Consider the following 27114-nt stretch of genomic DNA (forward strand, 5'->3'; position numbering starts at 1 on the left):
GTGTATAACACAGTCCACCATACTCCTACAACAGTGTATAACACAGTCCACCATACTCCTCAACAGTGAACAGTCCACATACTCCACAACAGTATAACACCACCATACTCCTACAACAGGATAATCACCATACCCTACAACAGTATACAGTCCACCATATCCACAACAGTGCAAACAGTCCACCATACTCCTACAACAGTGTATAACACAGTCCACTATACTCCTACAACAGTGTATAACACAGTCCACCATAATTCTACATGAAACAGTCCAATTACAACAGTGTATAACACAGTCCACCATACTCCTACAACAGTGTATAACACAGTCCACCATACTCCTACAACAGTGTATAACACAGTCCACATACCCTCAACAGGTACAACACAGTCCACCATACTCCTACAACAGTGTAACACCACCATACTCCTACAACAGTGTATAACACAGTCCACTATACCCTACAACAGTGTATAACACAGTCCACCATACTCCTACAACAGTGTATAACACAGTCCACCATACTCCTCAACAGTGATAACACAGTCCACCATACTCTACACAGTGTATAACAGTCCACTATACTCCTACAACAGTGTATAACACAGTCCACCATACTCCTACAACAGTGATAACACAGTCCCATTCCTAAACAGTATAACACATCCACTATACCCCACAACAGTGTATAACAAGTCCACCATATCTACAACAGTGTATAACACAGTCCAATTATACTCCTACAACAGTGTATAACACAGTCCACCATACTCCTACAACAGTGTATAACACAGTCCACCATACTCCTACACAGTGTATAACACAGTCCACCATTTCACAACAGTGTATAACAGTCCACCATATCTTAAAACAGTGCATAACACAGTCCACCATACTCCTACAACAGTGTATAACACAGTCCACCATACTCCTACAACAGTGTATACACAGTCCACTATACTCCTACAACAGTGTATAAACATCCACCATATTCCCAAACAGTGTATAACACAGTCCATACATCCATACATAGTCCACTATATCACACAGTGTATAACACAGTCCACCATAATTCCTCTACAAAAGTGTATAACACAGTCCAACTATACTCCTACAACAGTGTATAACACAGTCCAAATACTCCTACAACATGTATAACACAGTCCACCATACTCCTACAACAGTGTATAACACAGTCCACTATACCCTACAACATGTATAACACAGTCCACCATATTCCACAACAGTGTATAACACAGTCCCCATACCTACAACAGTGTAACACAGTCCATACTCAAACAGTCCAAATTACCTACAACAGTGTATAACACAGTCCACCATACTCCTACAACAGTGTACAACACAGTCCACCATACTCCTACAACAGTGTATAACACAGTCCACCATACTCCTACAACAGTGTATAACACAGTCCACCATACAACAGTGTATAACACAGTCCACCATACTCCTACAACAGTGTAAAACACAGTCCACCATACTCCTACAACAGTGTACAACAGAGTCCACCATACTCCTACAACAGTGTATAACACAGTCCACCATACTCCTACAACAGTGTACAACACAGTCCACCATACTCCTACAACAGTGTATAACACAGTCCACCATACTCCTACAGCATTGTATACTTACAGTCCACCATACTCCTACAACGGTGTACAACAGTCCACCATACTCACAACGGTGTACAGCACAGTCACCATACTCCTACAACGGTGGCCCATAGCACAGTCCACCATACAACAGTGTATAACACAGTCCACCCATACAACGGTGTATAACACAGTCCACCACATACTCCTACAACAGTGTAAAACACAGTCCACCATACACCTACAACAATGTATAACACAGTCCACCATACAACAGTGTATAACACAGACCACCATACTCCTACAACAGTGTAAAACACAGTCCACCATACTCCTACAACAATGTACAACACAGTCCACCATACTCCTACAACAGTGTACAACACAGTCCACCATACTCCTACAACAGTGTACAACACAGTCCACCATACTCCTACAACAGTGTATAACACAGTCCACCATACTCCTACAACAGTGTACAACACAGTCCACCATACTCCTACAACAGTGTACAACCAGTCCACCATACTCCTACAACAGTGTACAACACAGTCCACCATACTCCTACAACAGTGTACAACACAGTCCACCATACTCCTACAACAGTGTAAAACACAGTCCACCATACTCCTACAACAGTGTATAACACAGTCCACCATACTCCTACAAGAGTGTATAACACAGTCCACCATACTCCTACAACAGTGTAAAACACAGTTCACCATACTCCTACAGCAGTGTATAACACAGTCCACCATACTCCTACAACAGTGAATAACACAGACCACCATACACTACAACAGTGAATAACACAGTCCACCATACTCCTACAACAGTGTATAACACAGTCCACCATACTCCTACAACAGTGTATAACACAGTCCACCATACTCCTACAACAGTACAACACAGTCCACCATACTCCTACAACAGTGTACAACACAGTCCACCATACTCCTACAACAGTGTAAACACAGTCCACCATACTCCTACAACAGTGTATAACACAGTCCACCATACTCCTACAACAGTGTATAACACAGTCCACCATACTCCTACAACAGTGTACACACAGTCCACCATACTGTATAACACAGTCCACCATACTCCTACAACAGTGTACAACACAGTCCACCATACTCCTACAACAGTGTATAACACAGTCCACCATACTCCTACAACAGTGTATAACACAGTCCACCATACTCCTACAACAGTGTATAACACAGTCCACCATACTCCTACAACAGTGTATAACACAGTCCACCATACTCCTACAACAGTGTATAACACAGTCCACCATACTCCTACAACAGTGTATAACACAGTCCACCATACTCCTACAACAGTGTATAACACAGTCCACCATACTCCTAGCCTACCCTAATTCAACCTTACCCACCCTAATCTAATATACCTTACCCTAACCTAACCTAACCTACCTTAATCTAATCTAATCTAATCTAACCTACCTTAATAAAATTTTACCTAACTTAAACTAACCAACCTTATCTTAATATATAATCTTACCTAACCTAACCTACCTTCACCTAACCAACTCTAACTTAACCTAACCAATCTCAAAGGCGGTATTTTCTGGAAAATTCCGATTTGTTCAAAAATTTTACGAGGGGCACATTTTCTGGAAAAATCCGAGAAAATTTTCCCGATACCAGGAAAATTCCGGGGATGAAAGATATTTTTCCGGGTTCGAGAGAGTCGTCAACGTTACCCGGAAACCTCTCATTCCCGGAAGCGCTCTGCACCACCTGTTACGGCTAACAGGGATATCACCGTATTCCTTTATGAGGGATATTGTGTCAGAAGATGGATCACTACCAGCTACTGGATCACATTCCTGTACTGTACAGTGGTCCCTCGGTTAACGAACACAATTCGTTCCAGAAGGTCGTTCATTAAACGAAAATTTGTTAACCGAGGCGTTCGTTAACCGAGGGATCACTGTACACTTGTTTGGCTACGCTACCCTGCAGTATAACACAGGTTGTCTGCTCCAGAAAATAGATCAGGAACTTGTGTAAGATATTTTAAATTCTACCGGTCTTAACTTCACGGTAACTTACCTGTCCATGAGCCGCAAGTGCAAATGACACCTGTGTGCCCGTGGTCAGCTTGCGTATTGTCAGGCCCTGCAGAGCCTCTATGACACGAGGTCGATACACCTTGGCCGTGTCCCCATGTCCAAGTTTACCGTGGTCACCTGTTGAATAATGAGGATGATGGTGATGCAACTCTCCCATTCATCACATCACACAGCACAATACTCCTCCTCATACAGGTGTCACTGGTATGATGTCATACTGTACAGGAGTTCCCTGAATTATGGAATCCCAGGCTATGGAGAAAAAAAAATCATCCTTATGGAATTTGGGTAAATCTTAAACAAAAAAAAGAAAAAAATAACACGATTTTTAACCTAAATTTTTACCAACATTTTACAATTTATTTTGCGTGGATTCTTGGTGGTAGTGACAAGACAGTTGGAGGGCTGCTCACCTCTCCAGTTGGCAGCAGCCACAACAACAATGGCACTGATCAGTTTGAATTCTTCCCCAGTTAGTGATGAGGACTGTGTTACTGTGAACCCTTATTCAAGATGAGAGGAAAAAGACCATCAGGTTCAAGTGAAAGCTGTGGTGATAAGAGATTCCCTAAAGGAATTATGTTGGACAATAAACATGATGTTTTAAGGAGGTAACTTCCAGTAACTCTGATCACACCGCCTCAACTTACCACCACCAGACATGATGTTTTAAGGAGGTAACTTCCAGTAACTCTGATCACACCGCCTCAACTTACCACCTCCAGACATGATGTTTTAAGGAGGTAACTTCCAGTAACTCTGATCACACCGCCTCAACTTACCATCTCCAGACATGATGTTTTAAGGAGGTAACTTCCAGTAACTCTGATCACACCGCCTCAACTTACCACCTCCAGACATGATGTTTTAAGGAGGTAACTTCCAGTAACTCTGATCACACCGCCTCAACTTACCACCTCCAGACATGATGTTTTAAGGAGGTAACTTCCAGTAACTCTGATCACACTGCCTCAACTTACCACCTCCAGACATGATGTTTTAAGGAGGTAACTTCCAGTAACTCTGATCACACCGCCTCAACTTACCACCTCCAGACATGATGTTTTAAGGAGGTAACTTCCAGTAACTCTGATCACACCGCCTCAACTTACCATCTCCAGACATGATGTTTTAAGGAGGTAACTTCCAGTAACTCTGATCACACCGCCTCAACTTACCATCTCCAGTAGCACTCAACACCGTTTCTGGGGAGTTAAATTCAAGTGTTTTGTTCATTTATTACCATGTTAAATCATGAATGACTTATAGTATGTGGTTAATACTGTCTAATTTCATACACATACTGTACAGGCATCCCCCGCATTATGGAATCTCTGGTTATGGAGATTTGCTCTTACAAAAATTTTAAATTATGACAATAACTTCGGTTATGCAAAAAAAAAATTGCCCTTAAGGAATTTGGGTAAATAAAAAAAAATACATTTTTTGTTGAAATTTTTACCAAAATTGTAAAAATAATAGTAAAATTTCACTTGTTATTTATATACAAAACTTTACAATAAATAACAAACATCTCAGTGAAAACAGTTGTTGACAATCAGACTTATGTTTCATAGTTGTAATAGTGTTCTTTTACTTAAATATACCCATGTGGGGGGATTCGACAGGTCTTACAAAGCCCGGAGTTTAAGGGTTAAGCATTACAGTATTATAAAACACTCAGCCGGTACAGGCTACCGAAGACAGTACTGTCCAGCAGACACCAAGAGAAAGACACAGCTCTGGTGCTGCTATCAGCATATTTGCACACCCACTTTTCCACAGTTATAACTGGGCAGTATATGCAGGGTGATCAAGCTGTCTAGTAGCTGGCAAGACTGAGTTGCTACCGTCTGAGGTAGTCAAGTATTACTCAGCTACCCGGTAATAGAAGATAAAATACTTCCAGAAGCAAAATAAATGAAACTGTACTGGCACCTTCTATATCCTCAAGGCCTTAGTTTTAACATACTGTACATCATGAACTAAACAGTGATGGTCATCTTTACAACAGGGATCATGCCTTACATTATAAAATATTATACACCAGCCTCATACTACACTGTCTTTAGTGAAAATTATTTAACAGATGAAAAACATTATATCAAGTTGAAAATACTTACCAGATCCAAATGACCACACGGTTCTACCATCGGCCGACAGAGCCAGTGTGTGGGCACTGCCGCACACCACCTGACCCACCCCCGAGATGTCCCGCACCAGTGTAGGCACATTTCGGCTTGTACTGTCTCCGTGACCTTGGGAAAGTTACGAGATATTGTAATAGGTTTAACTTTCAAAATACAGGGGTGTATAAATATACAGTACTGTATTGTACAATATACAGGTATATGCAAAAAATATCAAACTGACTAAAATATTTTCCTGTCCAAGATATTTAAGCTTTACATATGCAGTAAGTGAAAATTATTTTGTCACAATCATTTGGAAAGTAAAGATTATGCCTATTCAAAGTTCACCCAAGAAGCCTGTAAACACAGAGAATTGATCCTGAATTCCTTAATTTCAGAAGAATCTAAAAACAAAACTAAACAAAGGTTCCTTTACCACAGGTCCAAATGTCATCTTGGGTTAATGTTAATACTTTAGGATAAACTAAGTATCCTGTCCTGTTGTGTCAGCCACAGGCGAGGACACACCAGAAGCAGTTGTCCCCTGAGAGCTCTATATGTTAATAGAACCATAAGTCTACAGTGTTGACAGCCCTATCCTCTATGAGGTCTTGAACAAAATTATAAGTTATTATGAGAGCATAACAATATATTAACTCTACCTAGTGCAGGATGGGGCTCTTTTAGCCTCTTCCTTGGGCTGTTTCTTGGTACATACTGTATTTACCTTAATACATATAGACTTCCTTAACTCTCCTAGAAAACTTATCAAAATATGAAAAATAACCTAATAATTTAATTAACATTGACATTTCCGTCCAATGAATTATTTTTTATTGGATTTATGGTAAAAACCAAAATAATGAGCATGAAACAATATAAAACTTGGACGAACAATTGTGAGAGAGAGGTGCTGCTGACACACGCTGCCAAACATGTGATTAATACTCACGGCTCTAGTCCTAGCTCTTGTCAATTATTGCTTTTTACCTTAGTACAGTAATATGTTGCTCAAAATTGTGGTTTTTCACAATGAACTTACATTTAATATTTGTTTAATTTAAGTTTCTAGCAGTCCATGGTGCGTTAGAGACACAGGAGGTGTATAATTAGTGGGTCAGAGGCGTAGTGTTAAATTATAATTACCTGACCTCTGGTCACCAGAAATGCTAAAAAAAAATAATAATAATAATTCTAAGAAATGGGGAAGATTAATAAAATATCTTCTGAAAGAACCACACTTACCTAAACTAACCTAACCTTATTCAACCATAAGGTTAGGTTAGTTTAGGTTGTCTGTTTGTAAGTTAATTTACAAAATTACCAATATGCATGCTGGTCATTTTGCACAATAACTGATTCCACATATTAAAAAAAAAAAAAACACATACGGTGGTGGCTCGGTTAACAAACAGTCCAATTAACGAAATTTTGGTTAACGAATTAGCTCCCATAAGGATTTTCAGTTCCATTAACGAACAAAACTTTGATTACCGAAAGCCTTACGAGAAGCACGTTTTGTTGTGCGCATCAGCTGATTGGCCAGTCCGCCAATACAGTAATCAGTAATTTGTTTCCAGTAGAGTAAATATCAAGAAAGTGTCTACCTTTATACAGTTAACTGTAAGGCACCATGACAATTATTACTGCAACAAACAAACATTAAAACTTTCATAACCAGATACACTTAACATCACTCACCAAGTCTGCCATAATCTCCCTCTCCCCAGGTGAAGAGCTCCCCTTCCTGAGTGACACAGGCTGAGTGGCGGTAACCTGCTGACACCCACCGCACCACCTTGCCCGTCAGTGGTCCAGCGATCAGTCTCGGGTATTTCTGTGTCGCATTATTTCCATGGCCAAGTTTTCCATAGTCACCTGAGGGAGAAAACCACGAGAAATTAGTTAACATATCTTTATTTTATAAGACATAGATATACACGTCCACTAGCCATACACGTACACTAGACATACACTAGTCATACACCTCCACTAGTCATACACGTACACTAGCCATACACGTACACTAGCCATACACGTACACTAGACATACACTAGTCATACACCTCCACTAGTCATACACGTACACTAGTCATACACGTACACTAGCCATACACGTACACTAGACATACACTAGTCATACACCTCCACTAGTCATACACGTACACTAGCCATACACGTACACTAGCCATACACGTACACTAGCCATACACGTACACTAGACATACACTAGTCATACACGTACACTAGTCATACACCTCCACTAGTCATACACGTACACTAGCCATACACGTACACTAGCCATACACGTACACTAGACATACACTAGTCATACACCTCCACTAGTCATACACGTACACTAGCCATACACGTACACTAGCCATACACGTACACTAGCCATACACGTCCACTAGCCATACACGTACACTAGACATACACTAGTCATACACCTCCACTAGTCATACACGTACACTAGTCATACACGTACACTAGCCATACACATCCACTAGCCATACACGTACACTAGCCATACACGTCCACTAGCCATACACTAGTCATACACCTCCACTAGCCATACACGTACACTAGCCATACACATACACTAGCCATACACGTACACTAGCCATACACGTCCACTAGCCATACTGTACACTAGTCATACACCTCCACCGAAACTTGGATGACTCTGACGAGCAAATTTTTTTTATGAGAGTACCACATAGAAGGGTACAACCTTTTTCACAAGGACAGGGAAGGTAGGAAGGGGGAGGGGTCGCACTCTTCGTCAGGGACACATTAAAATAACGGGTGAAATATGAACCGAGTCTGTATGGGTAGAAATTACGGAAAGAAGAGAAAAAATAATTATGGGAGTGATTTACAGGCCCCCAAGTTTTGGGAAAGAAGCAGCTCAGCCCAAATGGCAGGAAATGAGTAGGACAGCAAGATACAACAACCTGTGCATTATGGGGAATTTCAACTTCAGAAATATTGACTGGGACAACATTGTAGGTGACTATGAATCTGAAGACTTCCTAGTCGCAGTACAGGACAATTTTTTGAAACAACTAATTACAGAACCTACTAGAGGTGACAATATATTAGACCTAGTGTGAACAAATAAAGAAAATATTATCAGAGATATCACAGTAGGGGAAGAACTAGGGAACAGTGATCACAGAGAAATCAGGTTCACCCTAAATTGGGAAGCGAAAAACAATGACAATATGGTCAGTCCCAGACTTTCGATCGGCGAATTATGAGGGGTTAAGAAGGTACCTAGATGAGGTCGCCTGGTAACAGTCAGGTCAGTCCCAGATAAGAACGGGTGAGGTCACTGGCGACACAACAATTGATCGTGACTATAATATATTCACTAGAATACTACGAAAGCACAGGAACAAAATATATACCATACAGAAAAATTAGGTCAAATAAGAATGAGCCAAGGTGGATGGCAAAAAAACTTGAACATGACATAGGAATAAAGAAAGGAATTTATAAGAAATTAAAGGGAGGGGAGGAGCAGCTCAGAGATAGGTATAATGAACAGTCTAGGAATGTTAAGAAAAATGTAAGGAAGGCAAAGAGGGACTACGAAATCAGGATAGCAAGAGAATCCAAGGCAAATCCCAAGGGATTTTTCCAGGTATATAGGACAAAGGTCAAGGATAAAGTGGGACCTTTAAAGTCAGGGAGGGGAGAAGTGATCGATGACAGTGAAAAAATAAGCAGAGAATTAAACAGTTACTTCTTATCAGTTTTCACAGAAGAAATTCATGAGGAAATGCCAGAGGTGGAACTGATATTTAGGGGAAATGAAATAGAGAAATTAAAGAATATCACTATCAGAAAAGAGGATGTTCTTAAGAAGATAAATAAATTAAAGAAGACAAAATCCCCAGGGCCGGATGAAATTTTTCCTCGAGTTTTGAACGAGTGTAAGGAACAGATTAGCGGACCCCTCGTAAATTTATTTACAATATCATTAGACACGGAAGTTGTGCCAGACTTGTAGAAACAGGCAAATGTAGTACCCATATCAAAAAATGGAGACAGAGCATTAGCGTCAAATTACAGGCGGATTAGTTTGACATCAGTAGTGGGGAAATTTCTTGAATCAATAATAACAAATAGCATCCGATTGCATTTAGAGAAAAACAAAGTAATCTACGACTCTCAACATGGATTTACAAAGGGAAAATCTTTTCTTACAAATCTTCTGTCGTTTTTAAGGAGTCTTCGAGGTAGTAAATAATGACGAAAATTATGATGTTATTTACTTAGACTTTAGCAAAGCGTTTAACAGAGTACCGCATCAGAGGCTTCTGAGAAAAGTTAAGGCTCATGGTATCGAGGGGAAAGTTTTAAATTGGATAAAATCATGGGTCACCGATACAACACAGAGGGTCAGCGTAGATGATGTTAAATCTGAGTGGGGCTGTGTAACCGGTGGGGTTCCCCAGGGGTCAGTAATGGGCCCACTCTTGTTCATAATCTACATAAACGATCTAGATACTGGGATCAGCAGTGACATGAGCAAGTTTGTGGATGACGCCAAAATAGGGTGGCAGATTAATTCATGGCATGGTGCAAATGCACTACAGGAGGATTCAAATAAACTACAGGAGTGGTCAGAAAAATGGCAAATGATATTCAACACCAGCAAGTGCAGCGTACTTAATATTGGAAGAACAAATACTGTCAATGTATACAGCCTTAACAACATCAACCTAGAGAAGTCGACTTGTGAAAGAGACTTAGGGGTACTTGTAAGCCCAGACCTATGGCCTAGAAAACAGCGCGTTAATGTTCGAAATAAGGCAAACAGAGTATAAGGTTTTATATCTAGAAGTGTAAGTACAGTCATGCGCCGGTTAACGTCCTAGATACATTTTTGGAAACGTGACATTAACTTAAATGGACGTTGTCCAGTCATCACATAAACTTTGTATTTATACTTACGTGTATGTGGAATACTATATACGTACATATACACTTTTACTGTTAAATCACTACTGTAATGTGATACAGGTGATTAATTTTTATCTCTTGTGCAAAATATGACGTTTATATTAAAATTATTCACCGTTTTGCAAGGATTCCAGCAACGCCAGCAGATGGGGGAGAGGGAGGGAGGGAGGGGAGGAGGGAGGAGGGAGGGAGGGAGGGAGGGAGGGAGGAGGGAGGGAGGAGGGAGGGAGGAGGAGGGAGGAGAGGAGGGAGGGAGGGAGGAGGAGGTGGCGTGGGGGAGGGAGCGGTTTGATAGTTGGCACAGGCCCAGGTCTAAGTGTGCATATTTATCAGTTCTTCGAAGCTTTCTTATAAAGAGCCAGTGAAATGACCTGGTGAATATAATTTACATTGCTGATTCTTGCAAGATACTGATTAATTTGAATATAAACATGCTATAATTTGCACTAGACATAACAATTTTAGTACCGTAATCAAATTAGTACATGTACACTCCAGCTTTGCACTAAGGTCATTTATTTTTTTTGTGTTTCTTTTAGTATGGTGTGTGCATGTAAATGGATGAAAATAAATTTAGAAATTTATGTAAATCTACCCAAAAATACAATTGAAATACTTTATATGATAAAATGTACACTAATGTACTACAATTTTATCTCTTGAGTAAAATATATGACGTTTATATTCAAATTATTGGCTGTCTTGCAAGGATTCCAGCAATGCAAATTATAATCTCCTAACTTTAGTCTGAGATATTATATAAGATAAAACTCTAAGCCTAAAACCCTGGCTGAGCAGATAAGAGGGAGGAGGGAGGAGGGAGGAGGGAGGGAGGAGGGAGGAGGGAGGGAGGAGGGGAGGGAGGGAGGGAGGAGGGAGGGAGGAGGGAGGAGGAGGAGGGAGGGAGGGAGGGAGGGGTGGGGGTGGAGGTTGAGGTGATATGTTTGACAGTTTGAGCCGAAGGTCTCTGTGTGTTTATTTAACAGTCCTACTGAGCTCTCATTTTAAAATGCCTGGGAGAATATAATTAACATTGCTGGGATTCTTGTAAGATACTGATTAATTTGAATATAAACATGCTGTAATTTGCACTAGACATAACAATTTTAGTACTGTAATGAATGCATGTACACTGCAGCATTGCACTAAGGTCATTTATTTCTTTTAGTACGGTGTGTGCATGTAAATGGATGAAAATAAATGAAAAAATTCATGTAAATCTACCCAAAAATACAGTTGAAAACTTTATACTGTATTATAAAATGTGCTACACAGTATTGTACACTAATGTACTACATTTTTATATCTGAGCAAAATATATGACGTTTATATTCAAATTATTGGCTGTCTTGCAAAGGATTCCAGCAATGCAAATTCTAATCTCTAACTTTAGTCTGAGATATTATATAAAATAAACACCTTAAAGAATAAAGTTATCACCAATCTTTTGTCTGGGAACACAAGGAGGCAGGTAGCCAGCGAGCATGGGGGGTGACAGAGTGTCTGGTGTTTGTTTATTTATTTGAGATAAGATTTGACAGTTGGCGCTGAAGGCCTGCCTGTTTATTTATCATTACTTAAGAGTGACTCAACTCTTCTCATAATTTGCCACCCAAACGACCTGGGTGAATATAACTTACATTGCTGGGATTCTTGTAAGATAGTGATTTATTTGAATACCTATATAAGCAATCTATATTTGCAATACACATAACAATTTAAGTACAGTAATCATTTAGTACATGTACAGTACAGGTTTGTTCCATTGTCAACCGAGGGACCACTGTATTGCAGTGTACTTGTACTGTACAATATTGACTAAATTCACTAGATAACGTAACAACTAATGGTTGGTAAAACTTGTCAAGTAAGTGAGTGTCAAGTCTGTCAGTATGAGTGGCACGTGTAAGTGCTTGTGTCCCCCATCTCTCGCTTCAGGACGCCTGAGTCCGTTTTCTCTTAATCTTAGAGTGCAGTACACCAGATACTCCTTTATTCCGTAGTAATGACACAGAATTTGAAATTGCAACCCCAATTGCAACTGGGATTGCAACTGTTGAGGCAACTAGATATGTCTGATTACAGTAAATGTGTTATTGTCAATTTGTAGGTGAAAGATTTTATCCTCAATAGATGTACGTTAACATTACACCTGGAGGCAAATGCTTACTAGAGCCTAAGGAAGGATATTCCTTTAACACATAATATCTGGCCAGTATGGGAAGGATCATCGTGTCTCCGTCAGGGGGTCGTGGAGTGGTGGTCCAGCAGGCGTCACGGAAGTTTTTTTGGACGTATATGCGATCGGACGTTGTTCGGTTGGACGTTAACCGGCGCATGACTATAATAAGAGTGCGGAGGTAATATTGTAACTACAGTATATCTTGCACTAGTCAGGCCGCACCTCGATTATGCCGTTCAGTTCTGGTGCCATTATTATAGAATGGGTATTAATTTCCTGGAGTCGGTGCAGCGAAGAATGACAAAATGATTCCGGGACTTAGAAACCTTCCATTTCAAGATAAATTAAAGAAACTAAACTTGCATTCCCTAGAAAGACGAAGAGTGCGGGCAGATATGATAGAAGTATTTAAGTGGGTGAAAAGAATCAATAAAGGAGATATAGATAAAGTTCTTATAATATCGGAGCAGGATAGGACTCGGAGCAACGGATTTAAGTTGGATAAGTTTAGGTTTAGGAGGGAGATATGAAGGAGCTGGTTCACAAATAGGGTGGTAGACGAGTGGAACAAGCTTAGCAACTTTGTAGTAAGTGCTGGAATGCAGGAAGTTTTTAAAGGAGGCTTGATAGATTCATGGATGATAGAGAGTGGTAGTAACTCTCGACAGGAGCTGCCATGCACAGGCCAACCAGCCTATTGCAGACTCCTTATGTTCTTATGTTCTCACACATGTTCTAAATACGACTGTCAGACAAATAGTTACCATCGCCCCACGTGTAGACTTGGCCTGTTGTCGACAGTGCTATGGTATGACCGTCGCTCCCCTTTGAAGACGAAACTCTTCTTACTCTCGAGTCCAGATTGAGTCTTCTCGGTGAGGCTTGGTTATTTGAGTCTCCGAGACCTAGGCGGCCGTAACTTCCCTTGCCACACGCACTGATCCCGCCATCTTTGTGGACGACAAAGGTGCAATATTGACCAGCCTCGACCTGTACAAACAAAAATAAGAATAATGAACATCAGAAAAGATATTATTACTCCTGTTAGTTGTACACAGAGCCATTATTCTTGACAAAATAATCCAGTGATTAATTCATACGTCAGCCGTGATTACAGTATGTGGTGACACAGTCTCTTGCAGCTCTCTCTCACCAGCTATTTATCATCTTCTCACACCTTCTCCCCATCTCATTCTTGGCCTCCTCCCTCTCCACATTCTGACTTTCTCCTGTTGATCCAACTGGTCTCATTCATATGCTACACCATCTCACCCTTCCTCTACACAAAACTTCATCTATACAGCACTGTCAATACACCAGTTATTAATATCTAACACTACAAGTTTTCCTGGTACATGTAGTAGTCACAAACTGGTCTTTGAGGTCCTCCATGAGGTAGTCATCAAGAAGACTAAAGCTGTAGATATATACGACTGATCAGCGGACAGAGTCCGTGATCAAGGAGAGTTAAATGATCCTGACTCAGTTATAATGGAACTTGAGGCGGGTGTAAGCCTCTATACACAGTACCTTCATTAACTTGAATCACTATAATCCAGATTTTGGCTTAATTTTGGCTTAAGTTTTTTTCCAGAAGTAAATTATTTGAAAAAGGAATGAATCGGAAATAACCGAGCGGTATGAAAAGTTGATGATTATTATTATAGGAATAAGTAATATCTCTGTTAGCCGGAACAATTGTACCAGAGCACTTCAGGGGATGAGAGATTTCCGGCTAACCGGACGACTTCAGGATATAATATTGTGTGTAGGATATATTATTGTGTGTAGGATATAATATTGTGTGTAGGATATAATATTGTGTGTAGGATATAATATTGTGTAGGATATAATATTGTGTAGGATATTAATATTGCGTGTAGGATATAATATTGTGTAGGATATAATATTGTGTAGGATATAATATTGTGTAGGATATAATATTGTGTACGATATAATATTGTGTACGATATAATATTGTATAGGATATAATATTGTGTAGGATATAATATTGTGTAGGATATATTGTGTTGGATATAATATTGTGTTGGATATAATATTGTGTGTAGGATATAATATTGAGTGGAGGATATAATATTGTGTTGGATATAATATTGTGTAGGATATAATATTGTGTACGATATAATATTGTGTAGCATATAATATTATGTAGGATATAATATTGCGTGTAAGATATAATATTGTGTAGGATATTAATATTGCGTGTAGGATATAATATTGTGTAGGATATAATATTGTGTAGGATATAATATTGTATGTAGGATATAATATTGTGTAGGATATAATATTGTATGTAGGATATATTGTGTAGGATATAATATTGTGTAGGATATAATATTGTGTACGATATAATATTGTGTACGATATAATATTGTGTAGGATATATTGTGTTGGATATAATATTGTGTTGGATATAATATTGTGTGTAGGATATAATATTGAGTGGAGGATATAATATTGTGTTGGATATAATATTGTGTAGGATATAATATTGTGTAGGATATAATATTGTGTAGGATATAATATTGTGTAGGATATAATATTGTGTAGGATAAAATATTGTGTTGGATATAATATTGTGTTGGATATAATATTGTGTAGGATATAATATTGTGTAGGATATAATATTGTGTAGGATATAATATGTGTAGGATATAATATTGTGTTGGATATAATATTGTGTAGGATATAATATTGTGTAGGATATAATATTGTGTAGGATATAATATTGTGTGGATAGGATATTGTGTAGGATATAATGTTGTGTGTAGGATACAATATTGTGTTGGATATAATATTGTGTAGGATATAATATTGTGTAGGATATAATATTGTGTAGGATAAAATATTGTGTTGGATATAATATTGTGTTCGATATAATATTGTGTAGGATATAATATTGTGTAGGATATAATATTGTGTTGGATATAATATTGTGTAGGATATAATATTGTGTTGGATATAATATTGTGTAGGATATAATATTGTGTAGGATATAATATTGTGTAGGATAGAATATTGTGTTGGATATAATATTGTGTAGGATATAATATTGTGTAGGATATAATATTGTGTAGGATATAATATTGTGTAGGATATAATATTGTGTTGGATATAATATTGTGTAGGATATAATATTGTGTAGGATATAATATTGTGTAGGATATAATATTGTGTTGGATATAATATTGTGTAGGATATAATATTGTGTAGGATATAATATTGTGTAGGATAGAATATTGTGTTGGATATAATATTGTGTAGGATATAATATTGTGTAGGATATAATATTGTGTAGGATATAATATTGTGTAGGATATAATATTGTGTTGGATATAATATTGTGTAGGATATAATATTGTGTAGGATATAATATTGTGTTGGATATAATATTGTGTAGGATATAATATTGTGTAGGATATAATATTGTGTAGGATAGAATATTGTGTAGGATATAATATTGTGTGTAGGATATAATATTGTGTGTAGGATATAATATTGTGTGTAGGATACAATATTGTGTGTAGGATATAGTATTGTGTAGGATATATTGTGTAGGATACAATATTGTGTGTAGGATATAATATTGTGTAGGATATAATATTGTGTAGGATATAATATTGTGTAGGATATAATATTGTGTGTGCAGGATTAAGTAATACGTGTGGTGACATGTAATATTGTGCTTGATATGGGTTGTATTGTAGATATAATTACTGTGCAGGATATAACATTGTGTGGTGATTACAATATCAGGCTGATATACTGATTGCGCCTGGATATAACATTGTGTGGTGATATAACATTGTGCAGGACAGAATATCGTGCAGGATATACAATATTGTGCAGGATATAATATTGTGTAGGATATAATATTGTGTGTAGGATATAATATTGTGTAGGACATAATATTGTGTAGGATATATTGTGTGTAGGATACAATATTGTGTAGGATATAATATTGTGTAGGATATAATATTGTGTGTAGGATATAATATTGTGTAGGACATAATATTGTGTAGGATATATTGTGTGTAGGATACAATATTGTGTGTAGGATATAATATTGTGTAGGATATAATATTGTGTAGGATATATTGTGTGTAGGATACAATATTGTGTGTAGGATATAATATTGTGTGTAGGATATAATATTGTGTAGGATATAATATTGTGTAGGATGTAATATTTGTCTGTGTGGATATAATATTGTGTTGGATATAATATTGTGTGTAGGATATAATATTGTGTAGGATATAATATTGTGTTGGATATAATATTGTGTAGGATATAATATTGTGTAGGATATAATATTGTGTAGGATATAATATTGTGTAGGATATAATATTGTGTGTAGGATATAATATTGTGTAGGATATAATATTGTGTAGGATATAATATTGTGTTGGATATAATATTGTGTGTAGGATATAATATTGTGTGTAGGATATAATATTGTGTTGGATATAATATTGTGTGTAGGATATAATATGTGTAGGATATAATATTGTGTAGGATATAATATTGTGTAGGATATAATATTTGTGTAGGATATAATATTGTGTGTAGGATATACTATTGTGTTGGATATAATATTGTGTGTAGGATATAATATTGTGTGTAGGATATAATATTGCGTTGGATATAATATTGTGTAGGATATAATATTGTGTTGGATATAATATTGTGTGTAGGATATAATATTGTGTGTTGGATATAATATTGTGTTGGATATAATATTGTGTAGGATATAATATTGTGTTGGATATAATATTGTGTTGGATATAGTATTGTGTGTAGGATATAATATTGTGTGTAGGATATACTATTGTGTTGAATATATTGTGTTGGATATAATATTGTGTGTAGGATATAATATTGTGTGTAGGATATAATATTGTGTTGGATATAATATTGTGTGTAGGATATAATATTGTGTGTAGGATATAATATTGTGTTGGATATAATATTGTGTTGGATATAATATTGTGTTGGATATAATATTGTGTGTAGGATATAATATTGTGTGTAGGATATACTATTGTGTTGGATATAATATTGTGTGTAGGATATAATATTGTGTGTAGGATATAATATTGCGTTGGATATAATATTGTGTAGGATATAATATTGTGTTGGATATAATATTGTGTGTAGGATATAATATTGTGTGTTGGATATAATATTGTGTTGGATATAATATTGTGTAGGATATAATATTGTGTTGGATATAATATTGTGTTGGATATAGTATTGTGTGTAGGATATAATATTGTGTGTAGGATATACTATTGTGTTGAATATATTGTGTTGGATATAATATTGTGTGTAGGATATAATATTGTGTGTAGGATATAATATTGTGTTGGATATAATATTGTGTGTAGGATATAATATTGTGTGTAGGATATAATATTGTGTTGCATATAATCTTGTGTTGGATATAATATTGTGTTGGATATAATATTGTGTGTAGGATATAATATTGTGTGTAGGATACAATATTGTGTAGGATATAATATTGTGTAGGATATAATATTGTGTGTAGGATATAATATTGTGTGTAGGATATAATATTGTGTTGGATATAATATTGTGTTGGATATAATATTGTGTTGGATATAATATTGTGTAGGATATAATATTGTGTGTAGGATATAATATTGTGTGTAGGATATAATATTGTGTTGGATATAATATTGTGTTGGATATAATATTGTGTTGGATATAATATTGTGTAGGATATAATATTGTGTTGGATATAATATTGTGTTGGATATAATATTGTGTTGGATATAATATTGTGTTGGATATAATATTGTGTAGGATATAATATTGTGTTGGATATAATATTGTGTAGGATATAATATTGTGTTGGATATAATATTGTGTTGGATATAATATTGTGTTGGATATAATATTGTGTAGGATATAATATTGTGTGTAGGATATAATATTGTGTTGGATATAATATTGTGTTGGATATAATATTGTGTTGGATATAATATTGTGTAGGATATAATATTGTGTAGGATATAATATTCTGTGTAGGATATAATATTGTGTTGGATATAATATTGTGTAGGATATAATATTGTGTGTAGGATATAATATTGTGTGTAGGATATAATATTGTGTTGGATATAATATTGTGTAGGATATAATGTTGTGTGTAGGATATAATATTGTGTTGGATATAATATTGTGTTGGATATAATATTGTGTAGGATATAATAGTGTGTGTTGGATATAATATTGTGTAGGATATAATATTGTGTTGGATATAATATTGTGTTGGATATAATATTGTGTAGGATATAATATTGTGTTGGATATAATATTGTGTAGGATATAATATTGTGTGTAGGATATAATATTGTGTGTAGGATATAATATTGTGTTGGATATAATATTGTGTAGGATATAATGTTGTGTGTAGGATATAATATTGTGTTGGATAATATTGTGTAGGATATAATATTGTGTTGGATGTGGATATATAATATTGTGTTGGATATAATATTGTGGATATAATATTGTGTTGGATATAATATTGTGTAGGATATAATATTGTGTTGGATATAATATTGTGTGTAGGATATAATATTGTGTTGGATATAATATTGTGTAGGATATAATATTGTGTGTAGGATATAATATTGTGTGTAGGATATAATATTGTGTTGGATATAATATTGTGTAGGATATAATATTGTGTTGGATATAATATTGTGTGTAGGATACAATATTGTGTTGGATATAATATTGTGTGTAGGATATAATATTGTGTAGGATATAATATTGTGTATAGGATATAATATTGTGTAGGATATAATATTGTGTAGGATATAATGTTGTGTGTAGGATATAATATTGTGTTGGATATAATATTGTGTAGGATATAATATTGTGTGTAGGATATAATATTGTGTGTAGGATATAATATTGTGTTGGATATAATATTGTGTAGGATATAATGTTGTGTGTAGGATATATTGTGTTGGATATAATATTGTGTTGGATATAATATTGTGTTGGATATAATATTGTGTAGGATATAATATTGTGTGTTGGATATAATATTGTGTAGGATATAATATTGTGTTGGATATAATATTGTGTTGGATATAATATTGTGTAGGATATAATATTGTGTAGGATATAATATTGTGTGTAGGATATAATATTGTGTTGGATATAATATTGTGTAGGATATAATATTGTGTGTAGGATATAATATTGTGTGTAGGATATAATATTGTGTTGGATATAATATTGTGTAGGATATAATATTGTGTTGGATATAATATTGTGTGTAGGATACAATATTGTGTTGGATATAATATTGTGTGTAGGATATAATATTGTGTAGGATATAATATTGTGTGTAGGATATAATATTGTGTAGGATATAATATTGTGTAGGATATAATGTTGTGTGTAGGATATAATATTGTGTTGGATATAATATTGTGTAGGATATAATGTTGTGTGTAGGATATAATAATGTGTTGGATATAATATTGTGTTGGATATAATATTGTGTAGGATATAATATTGTGTGTAGGATATAATATTGTGTTGGATATAATATTGTGTTGGATATAATATTGTGTAGGATATAATATTGTGTAGGATATAATATTGTGTGTAGGATATAATATTTTGTTGGATATAATATTGTGTTGGATATAATATTGTGTAGGATATAATATTGTGTAGGATATAATATTGTGTGTAGGATATAATATTGTGTTGGATATAATATTGTGTAGGATATAATATTGTGTGTAGGATATAATATTGTGTGTAGGATATAATACTGTGTTGGATATAATATTGTGTAGGATATAATGTTGTGTGTAGGATATAATATTGTGTTGGATATAATATTGTGTTGGATATATTATTGTGTAGGATATAATATTGTGTGTAGGATATAATATTGTGTTGGATATAATATTGTGTTGGATATAATATTGTGTTGGATATAATATTGTGTGTAGGATATAATATTGTGTGTAGGATATAATATTGTGTTGGATATAATATTGTGTTGGATATAATATTGTGTAGGATATAATATTGTGTAGGATATAATATTGTGTGTAGGATATAATATTATGTTGGATATAATATTGTGTAGGATATAATATTGTGTGTAGGATATAATATTGTGTGTAGGATATAATATTGTGTTGGATATAATATTGTGTAGGATATAATGTTGTGTGTAGGATATAATATTGTGTTGGATATAATATTGTGTTGGATATAATATTGTGTAGGATATAATATTGTGTGTTGGATATAATATTGTGTAGGATATAATATTGTGTTGGATATAATATTGTGTTGGATATAATATTGTGTAGGATATAATATTGTGTGTAGGATATATTGTGTGTAGGATATAATATTGTGTTGGATATAATATTGTGTAGGATATAATATTGTGTAGCATATAATATTGTGTAGGATATAATATTGTGTTGGATATAATATTGTGTTGGATATAATATTGTGTTGGATATAATATTGTGTTGGATATAATATTGTGTAGGATATAATATTGTGTGTAGGATATAATATTGTGTTGGATATAATATTGTGTTGGATATAATATTGTGTAGGATATAATATTGTGTGTAGGATATAATATTGTGTTGGATATAATATTGTGTGTAGGATATAATATTGTGTTGGATATAATATTGTGTTGGATATAATATTGTGTAGGATATAATATTGTGTAGGATATAATATTGTGTAGGATATAATATTGTGTTGGATATAATATTGTGTAGGATATAATATTGTGTTGGATATAATATTGTGTTGGATATAATATTGTGTAGGAGTTGGCAATATTGTGTGTGTGGATATAATATTGTGTTGGATATAATATTGTGTTGATATGTTATTGTGTTGATATAAATATTGTGTAGGATAAACATTGTGTAGGATATAATACTGTGTAGGATATAATACTGTGTGATAATATTGTGTTGGATATAATATTGTGTTGGATATAATATTGTGTAGGATATAATATTGTGTAGGATATAATATTGTGTGTAGGGATATAATATTGTGTGTAGGATATAATATTGTGTAGGATATAATAGGTTGATATAATATTGTGTTGGATATAATATTGTATGGATATAATATTGTGTAGGGATATAATAATATTGTGTTGGATATAATATTGTGTTGGATATAATATTGTGTTGATATATTGTGTTGGATATAATATTGTGTTGATAATATTGTGTTGATATAATATTGTGTTGGATATAATATTGTGTTGGATATAATATTGCGTAGGATATAATATTGCGTTGGATATAATATTGTGTGTAGGATATAATATTGTGTAGGATATAATATTGTGTTGGATATAATATTGTGTTGGATATAATATTGTGTGTAGGATATAATATTGTGTGTAGGATATAATATTGTGTTGGATATAATATTGTGTTGGATATAATATTGTGTTGGATATAATATTGTGTTGGATATAATATTGTGTTGGATATAATATTGTGTAGGATATAATATTGTGTGTAGGATATAATATTGTGTAGGATATAATATTGTGTTGGATATAATATTGTGTTGGATATAATATTGTATGTAGGATATAATATTGTGTAGGATATAATATAATATTGTGTAGGATACAATATTGTGTAGGATATAATATTGTGTAGGATATAATATTGTGTAGGATATAATATTGTGTAGGATATATTGTGTTGGATATAATATTGTGTTGGATATAATATTGTGTGTAGGATATAATATTGAGTGGAGGATATAATATTGTGTTGGATATAATATTGTGTAGGATATAATATTGTGTGTAGGATATAATATTGTGTGTAGGATATAATATTGTGTTGGATATAATATTGTGTTGGATATAATATTGTGTTGGATATAATATTGTGTTGGATATAATATTGTGTTGGATATAATATTGTGTAGGATATAATATTGTGTAGGATATAATATTGTGTTGGATATAATATTGTGTTGGATATAATATTGTGTTGGATATAATATTGTGTTGGATATAATATTGTGTTGGATATAATATTGTGTTGGATATAATATTGTGTAGGATATAATATTGTGTTGGATATGGATATAATATTGTGTTGGATATAATATTGTGTTGGATATAATATTGTGTTGGATATAATATTGTGTTGGATATAATATTGTGTTGGATATAATATTGTGTTGGATATAATATTGTGTTGAATATAATATTGTGTAGGATATAATATTGTGTTGGATATAATATTGTGTTGGATATAATATTGTGTTGGATATAATATAGTGTAGGATATAATATTGTGTAGGATATAATATTGTGTTGGATATAATATTGTGTTGGATATAATATTGTGTTGGATATAATATTGTGTTGGATATAATATTGTGTTGGATATAATATTGTGTAGGATATAATATTGTGTAGGATATAATATTGTGTTGGATATAATATTGTGTTGGATATAATATTGTGTTGGATATAATATTGTGTTGGATATAATATTGTGTTGGATATAATATTGTGTTGGATATAATATTGTGTAGGATATAATATTGTGTTGGATATAATATTGTGTTGGATATAATATTGTGTAGGATATAATATTGTGTTGGATATAATATTGTGTTGGATATAATATTGTGTAGGATATAATATTGTGTTGGATATAATATTGTGTTGGATATAATATTGTGTGTAGGATATAATATTGTGTAGGATATAATATTGTGCAGGATATAATATTATGTAGGATATAATATTATGTAGGATATAATATTATGTAGGATATAATACAGTGATCCCTAGGTTAACGAGCGCCTCGGTTAACGATTTACCTTCCATAAGATTCTTAACTTCGGTTAACGAGTTTTTTACGAGTCGACCTCAACATGTTTTCGCTTGCATTTGGCGGTCCACCAGCTGTAGTATTAGTCTGCCAATACAGTTATCGGTTTTAGGGCTTAAATTCCTTACTATTTTAGTAAATATCAAGAAGTTTATACTATTCAATAATTTTAAAAGCTTAATATTAACTTTTTTAGTCATTTTAACAATTATTGAACATAATTGAAGGTAAAGAAACTAGTTTCTGGCGTGCCATCCAGCTTGTTAACACACCAGACAGGCGTTAGTCTCTCTCTGTTTTCAGTGGAGGTAACATCTTGCTTGAGACTCTCTTCAACTAAATGCTTTTTTTCTGTGTTTCCAAGCAAATTATTGGTCATTTTGAAATTTATTTTACATATTGACAATATATAACGCAGTGCAGTGTTGATTTAAAGAAAATAATCTTGAATTACACCAAGAGAACTAAAATTTTATGGGTGAAATGGTGCCATGGGGTGACTTCTCTTCCACCCCAATGCCTTCTCTTCTCCCTTCTCCTCCACCCCCATTCTAATTCCCATCATCATCATCATCCAGGAGCCTTCTACATACTTTTCTACCTTTTTTGTTGAATTTAGGCAATTTTCGGTGAGCTGGAACCAATTACCCAAAAACCCATTCAAACAATGGTTTCGGTTAACGAGTTTTTCGGTTAACGAGCAACCTGCTGGAACGGATTGTGCTCGTTAACCGAGGGACCACTGTATTGTGTAGGATATAATATTGTGTACTAGGTATTAAATTTTGTAACAATATACAGTCAACCCTCACTTTACGCGGTCCCACATTCCGCATTTCCACGTTTACGCGGTGCCCTGCCAGAACCCAGGATGCTCACATTCCGCGGTGGGTGTACCCCTTTACACGGGTGAAGTATAATTTTTTTATTTAGCTCATAAAATTAATACAAATTATCCGGCCAGAATAGAATTTACATTGCTGGAATTCTTACAATTTGATGATTATTTTGAATATAAACATCATATATTTTGCATTAGACATACAAATTTTAGATATAATGTTTACTCTGAGTAAATATGTTATCTTTTGTGCAAAATATATGACATTTATATTCAAAATATTCCTGGTCTTACAAGGAATCCAGCAATGTCAATTATATTATCCTAACTTTAGTCTGATTTATTATTTATTACTAAAAAGGCAAACAGTCTGGTATTCCCACACATTTATCTAGTAGGGACGGTTGGTGGGGGGTGGGGGGAGGGAGGGAGGGACCGGCCATCTGTTACCGTGTGAAGAATTTTTTTTTTTTTATTAACTGAAGATTTTTATTTTAGCTCATAAAATTCATACAAATTACCCGGCCAGAATATAATTTACATTGCTGGAATTCTTACAATTTGATGATCATTTTGAATATAAACATCATATATTTTGCATTAGACATAAAATTTTTAGATATAATGTATACTCTGAGTAAATATGTTATCTTTTGTGCAAAATATATGACATTTATATTCAAATTATTCCTGGTCTTACAAGGAATCCAGCAATGTCAATTATATTATCCTAACTTTAATCTGAGGTATTATTTAATACTAAATGTTAAAATCTAGTTTTTTCACCCACTCTTTCTCTTGAAGGGAGGGTTGGTGGGAGGTGGGGGGAGGGTTGGGACTGACCGCGGGGTTGGAAGAGGGGGGGAGGCAAGGTGGGGTACTTTGATTGACAGATAGTGTCGTGAAGAATATTTTTTTTTTGTTATTAACTGAAGATATTTGTTTTAGCTCATAAAATTCATACAAATTACCAGGCCAGAATATAATTTACATTGCTGGAATTCTTACAATTTGATGATCATTTTGAATATAAACATCATAGATTTTGCATTAGACATACAAATTTTAGATGTAATGTTTACTCTGAGTAAATATGCTATCTTTTGTGAAAAATATATGACATATATATTCAAAATATTCCTGGTCTTACAAGGAATCCAGCAATGTCAATTATATTATCCTACCTTTAGTTTGAGGTATTATTTATTACTATACCTGGATTTCCCCCCAAAATTTCTCAGAGGGAAGAGCCAGCAGTGTAATGTGAGAAGAGGGGGAGGGAGTCGATTCCATTATTTGAATGGACATTAACTTGGCGACTGTATTTCTCTATTTCTCTTAAGTATTAATTGTGTGCATGTACCATCATAAAATTAAGATGTTATTTTTACTAGAACATAGGTATTGTGTCGGAAAAAGTGGAGTTTGGGGGTCAGCTGGTCTCTATTTCATTTAATCCCATATGTTATGTTATTCACTTTACGCGTTTCTCACTTCACTTTCCGCGGTACCCTGTGGGTTACATTAACCGCGTAAAGTGAGGGTTGACTGTACAGTTAAAGAACGATGGCGTTATCTAATCTTCTTTGTATTGCATTGGTGGTGGCCCCCAAACCCTCGTTATTGTTTCCTCACTTGTCACTGTAAGTATGACTAACGTAACTTGTTTGTCTGCCGAGTTGTGAATATTCTCAAATCGGTTAATACTTGTAAACTAATCTTTTGATTCGTTTGTTGGTACTTATCAGAGACTTTATTCTGTGTTTAAATGATTTTGAATTTTAATTTACTCTAGTGTATTGCTTATTACTTTCATTTACTAGTTTCATTGGCGACCTTGTTATTTGTTACTGTTACCAGAGTGATGAAATATGGTTCAACACAATCTAGGACAAGCCAGTCTGTAACAACACACACACACACTGGTGGTGGTCTCGTGTGTGTGTGTGTGTGTGTGTGTGTGTGTGTGTGTGTGTGTGTGTGTGAGTGTGTGTGTGTGTGGTATTGGCCAGGGTGTGGCCCAGGAGGTGTGTGTGTGTGTGTGTGTGTGTGTGGTGTGTGTGTGTGTGTGTGTGTGTGTGTGTGTGTGTGTGTGTGTGTGTGTGTGTGTGTGTGTGTGTGTGTGTGGTGTGTGTGTGTGTGTGTGTGTGTGTGTGTGTGTGTGTGTGTGTGGGGTGTGTGTGTGTGTGTGTGTGTGTGGTGTGAGTGTGGGTGTGTGTGTGTGTGTGTGTGTGTGTGTGGTGTGTGTGTGTGTGTGTGTGTGTGAGTGTGTGTGTGTGTGTGGTGTGAGTGTGTGTGTGTGAGTGTGAGTGTGTGTGTGTGTGTGTG

General features: G+C 34.9%; 1 protein-coding gene across 1 annotated transcript in view; it reads right to left on the minus strand.

Moving 5' to 3' along the window:
* LOC121869749 (probable E3 ubiquitin-protein ligase HERC1) overlaps window positions 1-27114 on the minus strand; it is a gene marked incomplete in the record, with an annotated part of 301592 nt that overhangs the window by 200335 nt on the left and 74143 nt on the right. The window contains 4 exon segments of the mRNA XM_042371322.1: window positions 3701-3837; window positions 5844-5978; window positions 7554-7730; window positions 13773-13998. Of these exon segments, the coding sequence (XP_042227256.1) occupies window positions 3701-3837; window positions 5844-5978; window positions 7554-7730; window positions 13773-13998 (675 nt within the window).

The sequence above is a fragment of the Homarus americanus genome, unplaced genomic scaffold, assembly GCF_018991925.1.
Source record: "Homarus americanus isolate GMGI-L3 unplaced genomic scaffold, GMGI_Hamer_2.0 scaffold23578, whole genome shotgun sequence".
In the NCBI taxonomy this organism is placed as follows: Eukaryota; Metazoa; Arthropoda; class Malacostraca; order Decapoda; family Nephropidae; genus Homarus; species Homarus americanus.